This window comes from Poecilia mexicana, unplaced genomic scaffold (assembly GCF_051168715.1).
Source record: "Poecilia mexicana isolate PSO_F unplaced genomic scaffold, ASM5116871v1 scaffold_22, whole genome shotgun sequence".
Lineage (NCBI taxonomy): Eukaryota > Metazoa > Chordata > Actinopteri > Cyprinodontiformes > Poeciliidae > Poecilia > Poecilia mexicana.
Window position 1 is genome coordinate 13931783 of NW_028263391.1, and position 15318 is coordinate 13947100.

The 15318-nt window shown below is 42.3% G+C and overlaps 2 protein-coding genes across 2 annotated transcripts; both read right to left on the reverse strand.

The window, feature by feature from the left end:
- Positions 1–760: 760 nt before the first annotated feature.
- Positions 761–6777, reverse strand: LOC148152815 (uncharacterized). Its single transcript, XM_088002737.1, has 9 exons — positions 5717–6777; positions 5392–5605; positions 4559–5140; positions 4187–4399; positions 3804–4069; positions 3388–3498; positions 2590–2852; positions 2083–2340; positions 761–1995 (listed from the first exon to the last, which is right to left on the reverse strand). The coding sequence occupies exons 1-9, from the start codon at positions 6305–6307 to the stop codon at positions 1209–1211; spliced, it is 3285 nt and encodes a 1094-aa protein (XP_087858863.1). The 5' UTR covers positions 6308–6777; the 3' UTR covers positions 761–1208.
- A 2679-nt stretch (positions 6778–9456) lies between these two features.
- Positions 9457–12315, reverse strand: marcksl1a (MARCKS-like 1a). The gene is made up of 2 exons (XM_014987433.2): positions 11977–12315; positions 9457–10910 (listed from the first exon to the last, which is right to left on the reverse strand). The coding sequence occupies exons 1-2, from the start codon at positions 12058–12060 to the stop codon at positions 10374–10376; spliced, it is 621 nt and encodes a 206-aa protein (XP_014842919.1). The 5' UTR covers positions 12061–12315; the 3' UTR covers positions 9457–10373.
- Positions 12316–15318: the final 3003 nt, after the last annotated feature.

Genomic DNA, 15318 nt, shown 5'->3' on the forward strand with positions numbered 1-15318 from the left:
TTCTTGCTCCAGGTCTCTTCCCTGTGGTGAACTTAAACTTGCCCTGAGCATAGAGCTGCATGACACCAGCCCAGTAAGAGTCCGGTTTTCCTGTCTTCGTCATCTTTAAAAACTGTACAAGTTAGAGCACATGTTAGAATAATAATTCAAGCAACAGTATCTCTTTATGGTGGACAGTAACTAGTCAATACTAATTTTACCTCGGTTAAACAGGTGTCAAACAGTAGGAGACGGAGGAGCAACAACAACATTCGTTTTTTCCGCGTACTTCACTGCGCATGACATACGTGATGACGTAGCACGCAAAATACTAGGACTGTGTTAGGATTGGTTACGACTTTGTTAGGAATTGTTAGGACTTTGTTAGGAACTTGTTAGGAACTTGTTAGGACTTTTAGGAATTTGTTAGGATTGTTAGAAATTCGTTAGGAACTAGATTGACGGCCAGTCGGCAGCGGGTGCCACCTAAAATGGGGCAAAAGGGACTGCTAGAAGTGGGGGAAAAGGGAAAGGAGGGGGAAAGAAGGGAGGGGGAAAAAGGGAGGAAAAATCTGAAGCTTCTACACAAGTACACGTTTCAACAACATTCATGTCATTGTAGTGATACCTGTTTTATGCTCCTCTATGCATTTTTACACTAATTTCAAGTTCAATATAGAATAACATCCCATCCAAATACTGTTATTTTTGAATTACTGAATTACTAGACTGTTGATAATATCACTTTTGAGAGGGCCAACAAAATTATAAAAGACACAAATAAATGATCAGTGATATTTATTCACTTTTACACAACATTCACAGAGGGCTAACAATATACCTCGACATGTAAAGCAGCACCTACAGGCTGACTAAAAACATACAAATATCAGAGAGAACTTCAGATCACACATTTTTTAATCTGTCAGCCATAAACTCAGCATATACAAGTGCAAACCGAAATGATAAAGTGTCAAATTCTTCCATTAATTTTCTTTTGTATTAGGTTTTTGCAGTGTTTATTATTAATCTACTTCAAAACTGTTCTCCCTCATAATATATTATAGATACAGAATATAAAACTATCAGTGAGCAAGGCAAGAACATCCTTCAAAATTCTTAGTGCAACCTCATATTGCACTGATAAAAATAGCTGGGAAAAATAAATCCAACTGCTTGGATTTCTATCCGCTAAAAACTGAAAACTAAAAAGAAAATCTTTCAAACAGTCATTGCTTCCCAAGAGACTCTTTCCATTCCAAAATAGTTTGTCCAGAGGCTGGACAGTACCATTTTCCCTTAATCTGCGTATGGCCAGTGCTTTTGTTTTTTGCCTGACCACAAACTGAACACTGATAATGGTAGTCCTGCTTCCATTGGCGCTTTTTGGGAGGCTCCCCTCTTGCCAGCCGTTCCTGGTCTTCTAATTCTGCCCTATTCTGTCTCCACTTCCTGTAGCGATTCATGTTGGCTGGAGCCTGATCTGATGGTGATGATGATGCTGAACCAGCAGCAGCTGCAGGAGTTGATGAGTGAAGTGGTGGTGTATAGTACCTATAAAATGGAGCCATAGGAGATGGCAGGGGTGGGAACTGTCCTTGTCCAAATGAGGTCAAAACTGGAGCTGGTGGACCGTAGCAGAAACCCAAAGAACCGGATGGCGCTTGTGGCACCTGGTTCTGCTCACAGTAGGACCAAGCAGATGATGGTGGCTGATCAGTCTGTGGATACAGGAAGCTGGCAGGAACGGGGGCCTGTGAAAAGTGTCCTGGCTGGTATGATGGAGGATAATGCTGTGTGAAGCCAGCTTTACCACCAACCCGTTGACGGATCAGTGCCTCGCCTTCTCTGTTTTCAGGTTCCTTAAACTCCATGCTTTTATGTCCGTGTTCCACAGGAATGGAGGGGAGCTGTCTCGCTTCTGGGAAGGAGGCGTCAGCCACGGACACCTTCGGAGGAAGCTTCACACCTTGGAGAAGAGTGTCCCTGTCTGTTCTCTTCTGCCGCTCATGTAGCCTGAAAGAAGAAAAACATAAATTGTTTTCTTTCAAAGTCAAGCCATCTTTAAAGTGCAATATCTGTTGAAAATAAAGGACTTCTTACCAAGCACACACAGTGGTATTGTTGATGGTGACTAACAACAAATTGGTCTTGTCCTGTATGGGCTGGGAGTCCTCAAGCAGTTGTTTAATGTGGCAGTATGTTTGAACAATAGACTGCGGGATGGGTAAAATCTTCCCCTTGCTGTCTTTTGGCCGGTTTCTTGCTTGCTGATATTCTTTCAACAGCTTGAGGCAAATGCACTCAGACACTCTGTTTGAGTCAGGTCTCTGAGCAGCCTGGCCATGGGTCATGAAGAGTCTGTGTGACAAACGGGTCATTCAAATAGTAGAAAAACACAAGTTTATTAACACTGATTTGATTGGAGCAGTAATGAAGTGCAGTAGAAAAGTTCTTCTCATTTTGATGAGCTCAGCAAACCCATATTAATCTCCTAAGCTTAAAACTTTACAATGCAGAGAAAAATTTTTTATTTGCAACACATGACTTGGCTTCCATCAGTGAATATGCAAACAAGTTATCCATTGTGTCAAATATTAGACAGGTTACCTTTCAGCTGCTTGTTGACCAGGTGCAGAGCCACTTCGTTTCCGGGAAGCTCTCCATGGTCCTGGTAATGTGCTCTTCTTGTTTTTTAAGGTGTATTTGGGGGGCTGCTTGTCCATAGCTTGCAGGTTAGAATACAGCTGCAAGACATTTTCTACCTCTGTTGTTGACAATGCAGTTATTGTTCTGTTGAGGCTCAAAAGGTACTCTGCCAAGCTGTCAACTGCCTCCCATCCAGGAAAACCTCTGTAGTCACACCGGGTCTCCTTAAAAAAAAAAAAAACGGAACATAGGTACAGATATACACACAGTCATTTCTTTGTCATCTCAAACAATTTCCTGGAACTGCTGGTTGATCGGACTGTATAATCCATATTTGTACTAAAGGAAAAGGCCAACATGCCACAGAAGAAAAAGAGAGAAATAAAGTAGTCTAAACCAGTGGTTCCCAACAAGTGCTGCAGAAGCCTTTTAATCATTTAAGTAAGCTGTTTGCAAGCAGGACACTTAAAACATGCAGTAGAGGGGTACATGAGAACCAGACTAGGGAACTACTGGTTTAAATAAAGTAGATTAAAATATAAAATCAAGTACTGTTTCAGATTTATTAATTTAAAAAATGTTTAGATGCTGAGAAAGATGGAAAAGCGCCTGTAAATAAAGCTAAGCCAAAGCCTAATCTGGAAATATGATTTTATAACAACTACATCCCAAAATTGTCTATAGAACATAATCCAGCAACCAAACAAAGTGTGCCATGCTGTAATGAAACAAAATGAACCCACATAGGTCTCACTTTACCTGGGATAAACCGCTACTTGGTCCGCTAAAGGAGAGGTCATCAGTAAGCTGACCTCTGACTGGAGCAGCAGCATGAGTGGGAGAGGTAGGGCTTGAGTCGATACTGGTTTCCTGTAAACACACAGAAGCGACAGCAAATGTTCCTTATTGCCAAAAAAACAACATTTTTCCTGCATTCAAGATGGCAAGGGTATTTTAAAGTTTGAAATGTTTTGTTTTTTTTTTTGCTCTTGTTCATCTTATTTACTTGATCATCACCAAACTATTCAATAACAGTCATCCTCAGTGCCTGATGATAATCTCATAAATTATAACAATAGATTGGAGATGCCAATGTAGAAGCATGGAACACATGAGGGTAATTGGCTCTGTTAAGAGAAATTTCTCAATAAATATAAGTGTAATTAAGACATTACCTGAGATGACATGGGAGAAGACTCTGCCTGGGGAAAAAGAATGTCAGGGGATGTCATTTCCAACTGGCTTTCACACTGTAGCATGTCGTGGGGGCTCTCTGAAAGAATGTCAGTGACATCACTGATGGTGACATCAGGACTGTCCTCCTCCTGAACATTAGCTTGCATCTCTGGCAAAATAACTCCCAGTTCGCTGTCCTGTTGAGGACCCAAGAGGTCTCCTCTGTCTGACTGAGCAAGAAGATACTCCACAGCAATCCGCTCACCTTCAAGGATAATAAAGGACATTCAACAATTGTATTGAAAGTGACAAATTTGCTGTACAAAAATGAGCATTTTTGTGGAATTTGTTAGGTAAATTAAATTATTGTTAGGTCCAATACCTGTGGGACAGCCTGGGGGAACAAACTCTGGCAAGAGGGCATGACCCAGTACTTTGCTGCTCAGAGTGTTGAGATTGGACATCAGACGAACGTCATAGAGTTTGGTGTGTGATCTGCGACTCGTGTCCAAAGCTTCTTGGGCTCTTTTCATGTTCCATCTGGATCCACCCTCAAGCATATACATTTGAGTATGCATGGCATTGCTTCTCCATCCTTAAAAAACAGAGTTGCAAAGATTGGCAGCAGTTATGAAATAACTTATTTGCATTTCTTTTCAGAAATTCTGCTGATTAACATTTTTAGATGTACGGTTAAAATTCTGACAGGTGTTACAAAAATTAATGACATCAAATATACCAATTCACAGTTTACCTGGTATGAAGGAGCACTGGTGTCGATGAAAGCTTTCAACTGAAGACGAGCCCCTGCCACATCTGAAGGTTGGAACTTCTTTGTCTCCCTTTTGTGTTGAGCGAAGCTTGGTGTACAGTTCAACACCAGGTGGATCTTGGATACATGGCAGATGCTTCTGCTGCACTTGCCACACATGAGACATGCTCTCAGGGTTGATCAGGCGGAGACCTGAGGTGTCAGTCAGTTCCCACATGGAGTCTAATAATTCCTGGATGAGGTTCCGGGTTTCTTCTACCCCTCTTGTCCTTCTTCTGCAATGTTTTGCAAGCTCACTGGAGCTAATGTTGGCCAAAACTTGGGCGTCTGTGGGAGGATGACCAGCATATTTTTTCTTGAGCTCTGACCTCTTTGCTTCTTTAAGGCAGTTGACATCATCTTGATCCCATTCAAAAATGCAGCAGGACAACTTGGAGCAGAAAGTTCCATAAAGAGGATGATGTTCTGTGGTGAGCCCGCTTGTGAATCGTCTCATGTAGTGAAAGATGTCAAGCCTCACTTTAGTGTTCCATGGTCGAAACCACTCGAGCACCGGAGGCACACCTGTTTAAGCAAAAATAAATATATAAATAAAACACAAATTAATAAATTCTACAGCATTTATCTGATGACTCACAGCTGATGGTATTAATGTTGCCACATGAAACATAACTGCTACACAGATCAAAATCTCTTGTTCAAAATACATTTCTTTTACATTGGGTTTTCAATAATTAAAGTGATCATGAAATATTTTAAACTGGACTTTAAACAAATGTTATAATGAATTACAACAAAGTCTGAAAATCACAAACCTGATTCACTACAGCAGTCTCTGTCGACATAGAGGATATGTGGCTCTGGTTCCCTAGCATTCTGGAAGCGCTTCACAATCCCCTGGCACAGTTCCTCCAACCCTGCTCCTTCACCTGTGGTCAGCACACAGTTCAGGACCTGCCCATACTCATTGGTGATGTTGGTCATCCAGGTTGCAGTCTCAGAAATTCCACCAGCTAGTTTCTTGGTGATCTGTTTGGTAAAAAAAAAAAGAAAGAAAAATAGACCATTATAATCTGATTAGAATTTGGAGTGCAAATTCTAATCAGAATTGAGAAATTTTTTAGAGGTGTTTTACTATACCTTTTTGGTGGAGTCGAGCTTTAGAATCCTTCCATATGTCGAGGTTATGACACCCTTCATCTCGGACAAGTGGCAGAGTATTTCATTTGCATGCACAGTCTCAAACCACTGTGCAAGAGGAAGGGGAATAAACTCTGGTGGATTCTGGTAGACCACTTCTTGGCTCTGAGTTAGGGCGCTCTTCTTCTTGTGAAGCTCACAGTCAGAGAGATATTCGATGGTGCGTTTTGCCCACTCCTCACTGTGCAGCTCTTCTAGTGCTTGCTGTATATAACTGGAGCTGTTTCCGACAGTCCGTGGCTTCAGCAGAGTCACACACCTTTTGTCAAGAGCCAATTGTGTGGTGAGAATGGCTGGAAACTTGTTTCTATGGGCAGGATCTAACTGATTTAGCACCTCAGTGCTCCATGGACAAACGGGTACCATGCATTTACTGCACCGGGGATAGTCTCCCCCAATCAAATAATACCTTGAGTCCAGGTCGATAACTTCTCTGATCTTTGTGTATATTCCAGAGTGATGCATTTTGGTTTTGCACTGATGACACTTTAAAGGAATTCCCCACATCCGCATCGGTGCCCATAAAAACATCCTCTGCCTGAAGTAGGTTGTTGGATCTGGAGGTGCAGTAATTATCTTTGGTAGACTGGGTGGATAAAACCAGTTTTGGGAGAATTGTTGCTTAAGCTGTCCGGTAGGGTGGTAAAGGGACTGAGCAATCCACTCCTGGTCTGCTGGCTTGATGACACGAACAAACTGTTTTGGAAGAAAGGTGACCCAATTCACCTGTGGAGGCCTAAGATGGGGAATAGGTGAAGAAGCCACTGAAGGAGTTGGCTGGGGGTGTTGCACAGGTTCAACACACTGTTGTGGCTGAGGTCCTTGTTTCCGGAGAGGTGTTGCTGGTTTAAGGGGTGAAGTTGCTGGTATCCCATGTTGCGGTTTGAAAGCTGGAAATTGGACTGGCAAAGATGTTGATGTTTGGTGTAGTGGAACATGGCCTTCTTCAATGTGATGAAGTAACCCAACTGCACCCTGGACCTTTTTCCCACAATGTTCACAACATTGCTCTGCATGAAAGTCAGACAAATGTTCAGAAAAAAGTTCCACGTCGATGTCTTCACTACACAATGCACACTTTATCTGATTTGGAGTTTGACTGACTGACATGGCTGGAAGTTTGCAGCTCCCTGAACTTGAACTCCTCTGTGCTGTCTCTTCAGCTGGAACTGTGCCTAGACTTGGACTGTTCTGTGTGGCTGTATCTTCTGCAGCTTCGACTATGCTTGAGCTCCTGTGCAAGCCAGGATTAACTGTGTTTAAAGCTGAACTGCTCTGTAGACTTGGATCTGCAGTAGCCCTAGATACACCTGTGCTGCTCCCTGCACCTGGCATGCTTTCAGCTGACTGTGGAAAACAGCATTGAATAAACTTGTGATAAATCATTAAATTCTGTCTAGTGTTCTATAACCATTTCAAATTATTGTCTGCTTTTGTCTTACAAATCAAGATAGGTAACAAAATAATAATAATAATAAAAAACTTACGTGAAACACTTAAAAATGTCAACAGTCACTGGTATGAAACAGCCTTTTGATCATCTATTGTAAAAGAAATTCACTTACCGTATGATAGCCGCAGTTGCAGGGGATTTTTTTCCCAAATATGTCGATCGTCCGGACTTTTTGGTTGAAGGCAGGAGTCAATGGACATGCGTCTATCCGCTGGATCACAGACTTCCACCTTCTTGCTCCAGGTCTCTTCCCTGTGGTGAACTTAAACTTGCCCTGAGCATAGAGCTGCATGACACCAGCCCAGTAAGAGTCCGGTTTTCCTGTCTTCGTCATCTTTAAAAACTGTACAAGTTAGAGCACATGTTAGAATAATAATTCAAGCAACAGTATCTCTTTATGGTGGACAGTAACTAGTCAATACTAATTTTACCTCGGTTAAACAGGTGTCAAACAGTAGGAGACGGAGGAGCAACAACAACATTCGTTTTTTCCGCGTACTTCACTGCGCATGACATACGTGATGACGTAGCACGCAAAATACTAGGACTGTGTTAGGATTGGTTACGACTTTGTTAGGAATTGTTAGGACTTTGTTAGGAACTTGTTAGGAACTTGTTAGGACTTTTAGGAATTTGTTAGGATTGTTAGAAATTCGTTAGGAACTAGATTGACGGCCAGTCGGCAGCGGGTGCCACCTCGTCTGATGAAAACGCATCTGTAACGTATCCGAATTTTTTTCAGACCACGAAAGTGTTATATTAATAGTACTTAGTTGTGCATTTAATGGCTTGATTAAACACGTGAGGTGTTTTGCACCGCTCTGTGCCATTCGGGGGAAATTGCAAAATAAAGTGGACGTTACCTTGCAGCTCTTGGTTTTCTCCACCAGGTGGAGCCAAAGACTGATTCTTTTGCGCGCATCAGCGATGTTTGCACATGACTTGTTAATTTATTCCAGTTAGTCAGTTTAAAAAGCAAAACTAATCAACTCAGTCCAGCTCTATTCTCAAAGATATTTACATTAGAACTGACTAGCTTCATCTACAGGAATTAGTGCGTGTTGCTTCAAGCCTTTCTTTCTTTCTTTCTTCCTATTTTTTTTTTATATAAAAATGCTCATACATAATGAAAACCCAAAATTCTGTTTTTTACGCTCTCCTTTAACATGAATTACTGTATTAATGCAGCTTGGGAAAGAGTTGGTCCACCTCTGACTGATGCATTAAGGAAACCCGTTTCTTTGCAGCCGTCATCTGCGTTGCTGGATCTTCTGTCTCATCTTCCTCTTGACAATGTTCCATAGATTCTCTGTGGTTTCAAGGCCAGGAGACTTTTCTGGCCCCTCACTAATGCCGTGGTCATTAAACCAAGTGTTGATATTTTGACAGTCTATGCAGCCTCCAAGACACACGGTTACGTCAGAGAGACAAGGATGTGGTGCTGTAAGGTCCTCATAAACCACAAAGGAAAACAAGCAGATGGCGTGGTTCCTCAAACTAATATGACTCTGGAAACTTCACAACCTCAAGCAACTTGGACTGTGTACATCTCCACTTTATCTCCATCCTCTGAAAGTCTGTTTTGCAAAAATAATGGAAAAACTACATTCATCTGGAAACTGGGACAGTGGGCCACAGAGCAACACTGCCCTCCCAATTTTCTCCTTGGCTCCAGTAAAACATTTGTTATTCTCTCTGGTTCAGAAATGGCTTCGCACAAGTAATCTGAGAGTACAGGTCTGTGTGATAGTGCTCTTGGAGACTTCTGGTCCACGCATTTTGAACCCATCGCTCAAACTTATGAATGGGCTTTACCTCACAATCCTCTTAAAGATTGAGAGGTAGTCCTGGAGAGGCTGCTATTATCGCTTTAGATTATTTTATACCACTTTTCTCTTCCACACAACTTTCCATCAATATGTTTTTAGACCACACTCTGAACAACCGTCTTCTTCAACAATGTCTTTTTGTGGCTTACCCTCTTCTTTCAGGGTGTTAGAAAAGCGTCAAGTCAGCAGTCTTGCCTACACTTGAAATGTATCATCTTATGAGTATAAATTTTGTTGAATTAGCACTTTTTTGTGCTTCTATTCACTCATGAGATTCATCTTTAGACTGTATTGTGCAACATACTCCAGAATATCTCTTTATATCCTGCAAAGCTTTTTTGCAACCTTTTCCAACCAGTGTATGTGTGTGTTTAGAGGGTTAAATCACAAGGCAGAACTCAGAGAGAGGGGATTGAACATTTATTTTTTTTTTACCCTTATTAAAAGTTACAATAAAACCATTAACATCTTCAAACAATAGCAAAATAAAGAGAACCAAGAATGTTGGCCAAAACATATTTACAGAGACAGTTTGCAGATAAAAAGCTCACATTTGTACACAACCCTAACACCCCCCCACCCCCCTGCATTATAAACTCTGAAATGTGAACACTGCAATGCTCGAGAAGCTTGAACGTGGTTTTAGCCAAATAAAAAAAAAAAAAAAAATGCACGAACAAAGACATAGCTCGTTTCCAATCTCCCCTCCTGGATTATCACTTTTCTATACATGACAAAATACTTGGAATTCAGAGGGAGGGGGTAAAGCATAGGAATGTAAAATCTAAAAATTAATAAGATCATTTGAAAGATTTATGTGTCCATATAACAGTCTTTCAGAGTGAGAGAGATGGTCTGCTCCAGCTCTGCAAACAGTGGAAAATTTTGTTGTTGTTTTTTTAGATCCCAAAAGAAAGAAAGAAAGAAATTGATGTTATAGGGTAGCCACGCTATTAAAAAAAAAAAAAGATGTTCTTTTGTTTTGTTTTTTTTCCATGAATTGGGAAAAATAAGTCAGTATTCCTGATTCGCTCTGCGTCCAAGCCGTTACCGTTGCCACACGCCAGTCCCTGTGTGTACCATGAGGGGGAGGGTGGAGAGACGCAAGCCGACGCGTTCATCATGAGAGGGCCCGGTGAGATTCCGTCTGTCGAAGAACTAATAAAAGGCAGTGAACTGGTGGTTGAATCAGCAAACGTGATATATCCTTTGTCGTCTTCTTTTGTAGTTTTGTTTATAACTTTGAGAACGTGGCACAAGTCTCTCATATATATATTTATATACTTTAAATCTTGGAAAATCAGTTCTGGTGCAGTCACTCTGCTTTGGCCTCGCCCTCAGAGGCTGCAGGTGTTGTGCCCTCGGCAGGGGCAGCTGCCTCCTCGGCAGGGGCAGCCTCTGTTGGTGGGGCCTCTTCTGCAGCCTTGGTTGCCTCGCCCTCAGCTGCAGGGGCAGCGGCGGCAGCGGCCTCGCCCTCTTTGGCCTCTTCAGCCGGCGTCTCCTCTTTGGTCTCCTTGGCCGTGTGGCCGTTCTCCTCTGGCTTGTCCTCGGTTGTGGGAGAGGTGGCCTCCTCCTTGCCCTCCTCACTGCCCTTCTTGTTCTTCTTCAGCGAGATGCCCTTGAACTTGAAGGAATTCTTCAGAGAGAACTTCTTCTTCTTCTTGGCATCCTTGCTGGCCTCACCCTCCGCCTTGGAGGCCTCGCCCTCGGTGGCTGGAGCGGCCTCGATGGCGTCCCCTGCGCCGGCCTCACCCTCCTTGGCTGGCTCGGCAGTTCCATTTCCATCGGCAGTGGCCACTTCACCATCGGGTTTGGCAGAAACATCGCCGTTGGTCTTCACGTGGCCGTTCTCCTGCAGAGGGACAAAAACCAAATTGCATGAGTCATGAAATTGTTGAGCTCGAAACAGATGAATGGCTGAGAATATTTCTTGACCAGCTGATAAAAATATGCAGCGCTAAGCGTTACGCTGCAAATAGAGAGAGACGGCCTGTCACGTCGGTGATGGAGGGCTTTGCTGCTGCATGCAAGACTCTGAACGGACACAGGGGGGCAGCAGTGCGTCATAAAAACGTCACCACGGAGCGTAAGTTTGGGAACAAAGGAATTCCCACCAAGCTGGTTGCTGCTCTCATCCAAGAGCTGAATCGACACCGTGAGCTCCTAGCGCAGATAGTTGCAGCAGATAAAACCTTTTATTAAGCAATATATTTAAATATATAAAACTAGAGAGTGTGCCACAGCATACCACAACCGGGAAATGATTTTAAAATGTATAATCTGTTGCTGAATCTTGTCATTTTAATCGTAACTGAACAGTTGGTTTCAATAAAGTTTTCAAATGAAGCTATACAAACTACGGGTTTGAGACGTACTTGAAAGTATGCGGCTTTGGGGGTACGGGGGTTTGATCTGGCGCCTCTTCGCGCTTTGTTTGCAAGTCCGCAAAATGCGCCTCCAGCAGAGCGCATTTGCATCCTTTGCACCGCTGCGCCTCGCATCCTTTGTTCGACGCTAAAAGCCGCAGTCTGACCCAAAACCACCGACTCATGAGAGAGAACACGCAGCAAACGCCAATTTCGACAAGAATCGATGACATTTAAAGTCAGTTTGCTGGTGTAAAGCCCCCCTCCCCACACACACACAGACCCGCAGACGGAATTAACAAAGACTTGAGCAGGGTGCGCACTCAAGCGGGGACGCGCGGGACTTACTCGACAGTTTATCTGTTGCGACTAATTTCAATTTCGGTATCATTTGTTTCCCCAAACAGAAATCTGAGTGGAGGTTGAGTTTGAGGGGGACACGGGGCGCAGGAGTGGCTCTGAGCCCCACGGTGGCACCCATGCTGCCAGTGGGCGTTGGGTTGCCATGTGGCTCCCCGCTGACGCGCCTCCATCTGGGCCTCTTTCACTCACCTGGCCGTTGGCTTTGGCAGCAGCGGGGTCGGCGGCGGCCTTCCCCTCCACCTCCACTCCACCCTTGGACAACTGGGCTCCCATTGTCTTTTTCCTTCGCAACGAAACTGAAAAGAAAAACTCGAAAAAGAAAAAAACCCGAGGAGGCTTTTAGAGATAAAAGAAAATCCAACTCCGGGATGGGTAAAAAAAAAAGGTCAGGCCCCGGGGTGGTGTAAAAAAATCCTATCGGATCTCCTTTTTTTTCCCCCCCTCAGAAGATGCAGAAACGAGAAGACCCCCCTCTCTGTGTGCTTGAGTGCGAAGCCCACGGCGGCTGAGCTCAAATTAAAGGATGGCAGGCAGGCAGCCTGTGTGTACTTCAACCGCGCCTCAAAAATCGACCGGAGTCTCCTCCTCCGGGCGTGGCAGCCGAGCGCTGTCCAATCTGCAGCGAGAGGTCGGGCCTGATAACAGCTGCTCCACCAGAGGACCTGCAAGACTTTGTTTTGGACTGATGCAGACGTTCGCAAACTTATAAATCTTTGGTGCCAAAGACGTTTAAAAAATAAAATAAAAATCAGTAGACCCATTGAGAAACTGAGAGTTAATAACACAAATCTAAATTCTACAATTTCACTAGGGATCCTTGCTTTTCCTTCCTACTTTAAATAAAATACACTTATTCCTGCTTAGTATCTATTTCTAGCACTTTCATTGGAAAAGCTATCTACACATATAGACTACCATTTAAAGAAAAAAGAATTCTAATCAAAAGTTGATTGATTTCACACTGTTGTATTTTCATTCAGTTAATTTAGATTATTATGTTTTACATCTAATGAAACTCACAATCAATTTCTATGAAAATATTAATATTATATAAGACCAATATGTAACATTGATGGTTTTTATGCAGTGCAGAGACTTTTCAGTTGGCAGACAAACCGTGTAAAATAAATGTTTTTAATAGTCATATCCATATTTTTATTTGTATTTTTTTTATTTTCTGAGAAAGAATGTAAAGATTTTGTTTTATGAGCTTAAAGCCATACTAATGCAAATACACAAAGTGATTTAGGTATATTACTGTGTAATCAATAATGTATTATAATGCCTTTTTAATTTCATTCCAAACATAGATTAACCTTTTACTAATAGCTAATACTACATCAATTTCCGTTACACTGTAGCAAAAGAATACTCATATATTCCACGAGAAAGAAGCATTTTAATGGCCTTCACCAGATTTTAAGTGACAGGATCGGCTTTCTGACAGTAAACCTGTTACATAACATCAAGCACTTGGTGGAGATGGCAGTGAAGCTCCTTTTGTCACTGACACAGACGGGGAGACAGACTGTCAGACAGTCACAACGTCTTCTCAGCCAAGCAAATACCAGAACAGTAGATTGTGTTTGCCTGTTTTTTGGGGTGCCCACATTTCGATGTAGTCTCCCTTGTCACACCGCGCTTCAAGCTTAAAGAGCTTGTCATTCTCCACTTTGCTCTTTATCCAACAAGAATCAAATTTATCCCACAAATAAAGCCCTACGGGAATGTTGCATATTCTTGCGAGACCTACTCATTTCCCCTTTCTTCCGAGTCATATTTTTTGCACATCCATCTCTCTCCATCTCTTGTGCCTTCGTCCCTGACAGCATACACATCTCCCCACCACATGCTCACATCAGCATGTCACAGCCATGGTATGTGAGGCATGCAAAGCCACCCAGAGAACAGTCTCCAGCCCATTCGGTGGTTGAATGTACCCCGAGGGCTTTAAATGTGACGCCCCCACTACTGTCACTACATGCATTCCCCCTGAACTGAGTCAGTAAAAAGAATCACACCAAACATTTTGGAAGCCCCACTTTCACCGTCTCAAGCTTCGTTTGATATTCTTTGAGGGTCTCAGATGAGGACTCCTGGGTTGACTCTGGGGATGTCTGTATGCTTAGGTGCTCTAGTTTCAAAGGATTCAACCCAAACTGATCAGAGTTAAGTTCAACAAGTCTGTGCTGTTCAGGCTGTGGGGATGCTACTATATCAATCAATCAATCAATCAATCAATCAATCAATCAATCAATCAAGCAAGCACATTTCAGCCTCAAGGCAGGTTAAAGTCATGAAAACATCATAAACACATCATACTGTCAAAAATTGTGAAAACCCGCAACAGACATTGTTGCATTTTCTTAAGTGCCATTGCTAAAATCATCAAAGCACATCAAATATGTTGGTCCATTTATTATGGTTTAAAAGCAACTCCAGGCGTATGGGTTTAAAGAACCTCAGTGTTTCAGAGGTGTTGAGGTTTTCTGGAAGTTTAAACCAGATTTGAGGTGCATAGAAGTTGAATTCTCCTTCTCCAGAGAACCATGTTTGGTTCTGGAAGAGCAGACCAGAACCAGAAGACCTTAGAGGTTTGGAAGATTGATTCACACACACAAGGATCTTTAACCCTTGTGTGTGTGAGGACTGAGGCAAACGTAGAGGACTGTGGCAATTGATACAAGTTTTACGTGTGTGGGGTCTCTTGGACCCCATTTCTAAACACAAGGGTTAATGTATTTTGGTACTAAGTCATTTACGTTATTTTTAAACTAACCAAAGTGTTTTAAAGTCTTGTTCTCTGAGCTACAGGGACTCATTGTAAGGATTTTAGAACCATCTAAAATTTGGAACTAACTGTCATCCTGGTTTTGGTGAGAACGTGAGCGGCAGGGTTTGGGGTCAGCTGCAACTGTCTGATTGATTTTTTTTTTTTTAGGCAGACTTATTTCAGTAATAAATTCAGCTGAACATAAATGCACATATAAGTTTATTACAATATCATGATAACAGAACTTTGGATGACTAGCGTAACATGTTTAATTCAGAGCAATTATTACAATCCAATAACATGCCTGAAAGGCTGTCAGGAGATATCAAGGGAAAAACGTGATTATAGGAAAACAAACTAAGAGAAAATATGTTACTGTAAATTCATATCAGTGCACCATACAACTGTGATGTCCAACTTGTGCAAATGAAAAAGACTTATACCTTTTCAATTTGAAGCATTTAACATGCCAACAGTAACATTCCTTTGATCAAGAATCATCTTACATCATTCACAAAGTGGGTTGTCATGGTCGGCAGGTAAACAGTACACAACAAACCTCAATGACTATTTCAGGCCTGTTTAAATAAAGCCAGTGTTCTTATAAAGAGAGTACAACAATGTTGTACATTTATAGCATTGAAGACATAAAATATTTCACGAAGGGGATCTCCTGTCTTCAAATGTACTTGTAAAGGAAATATTTCTAAAAAGAGAACAAGTTGCGTTCTGTGAAAAGACATGCTTTGCAAAGCTGA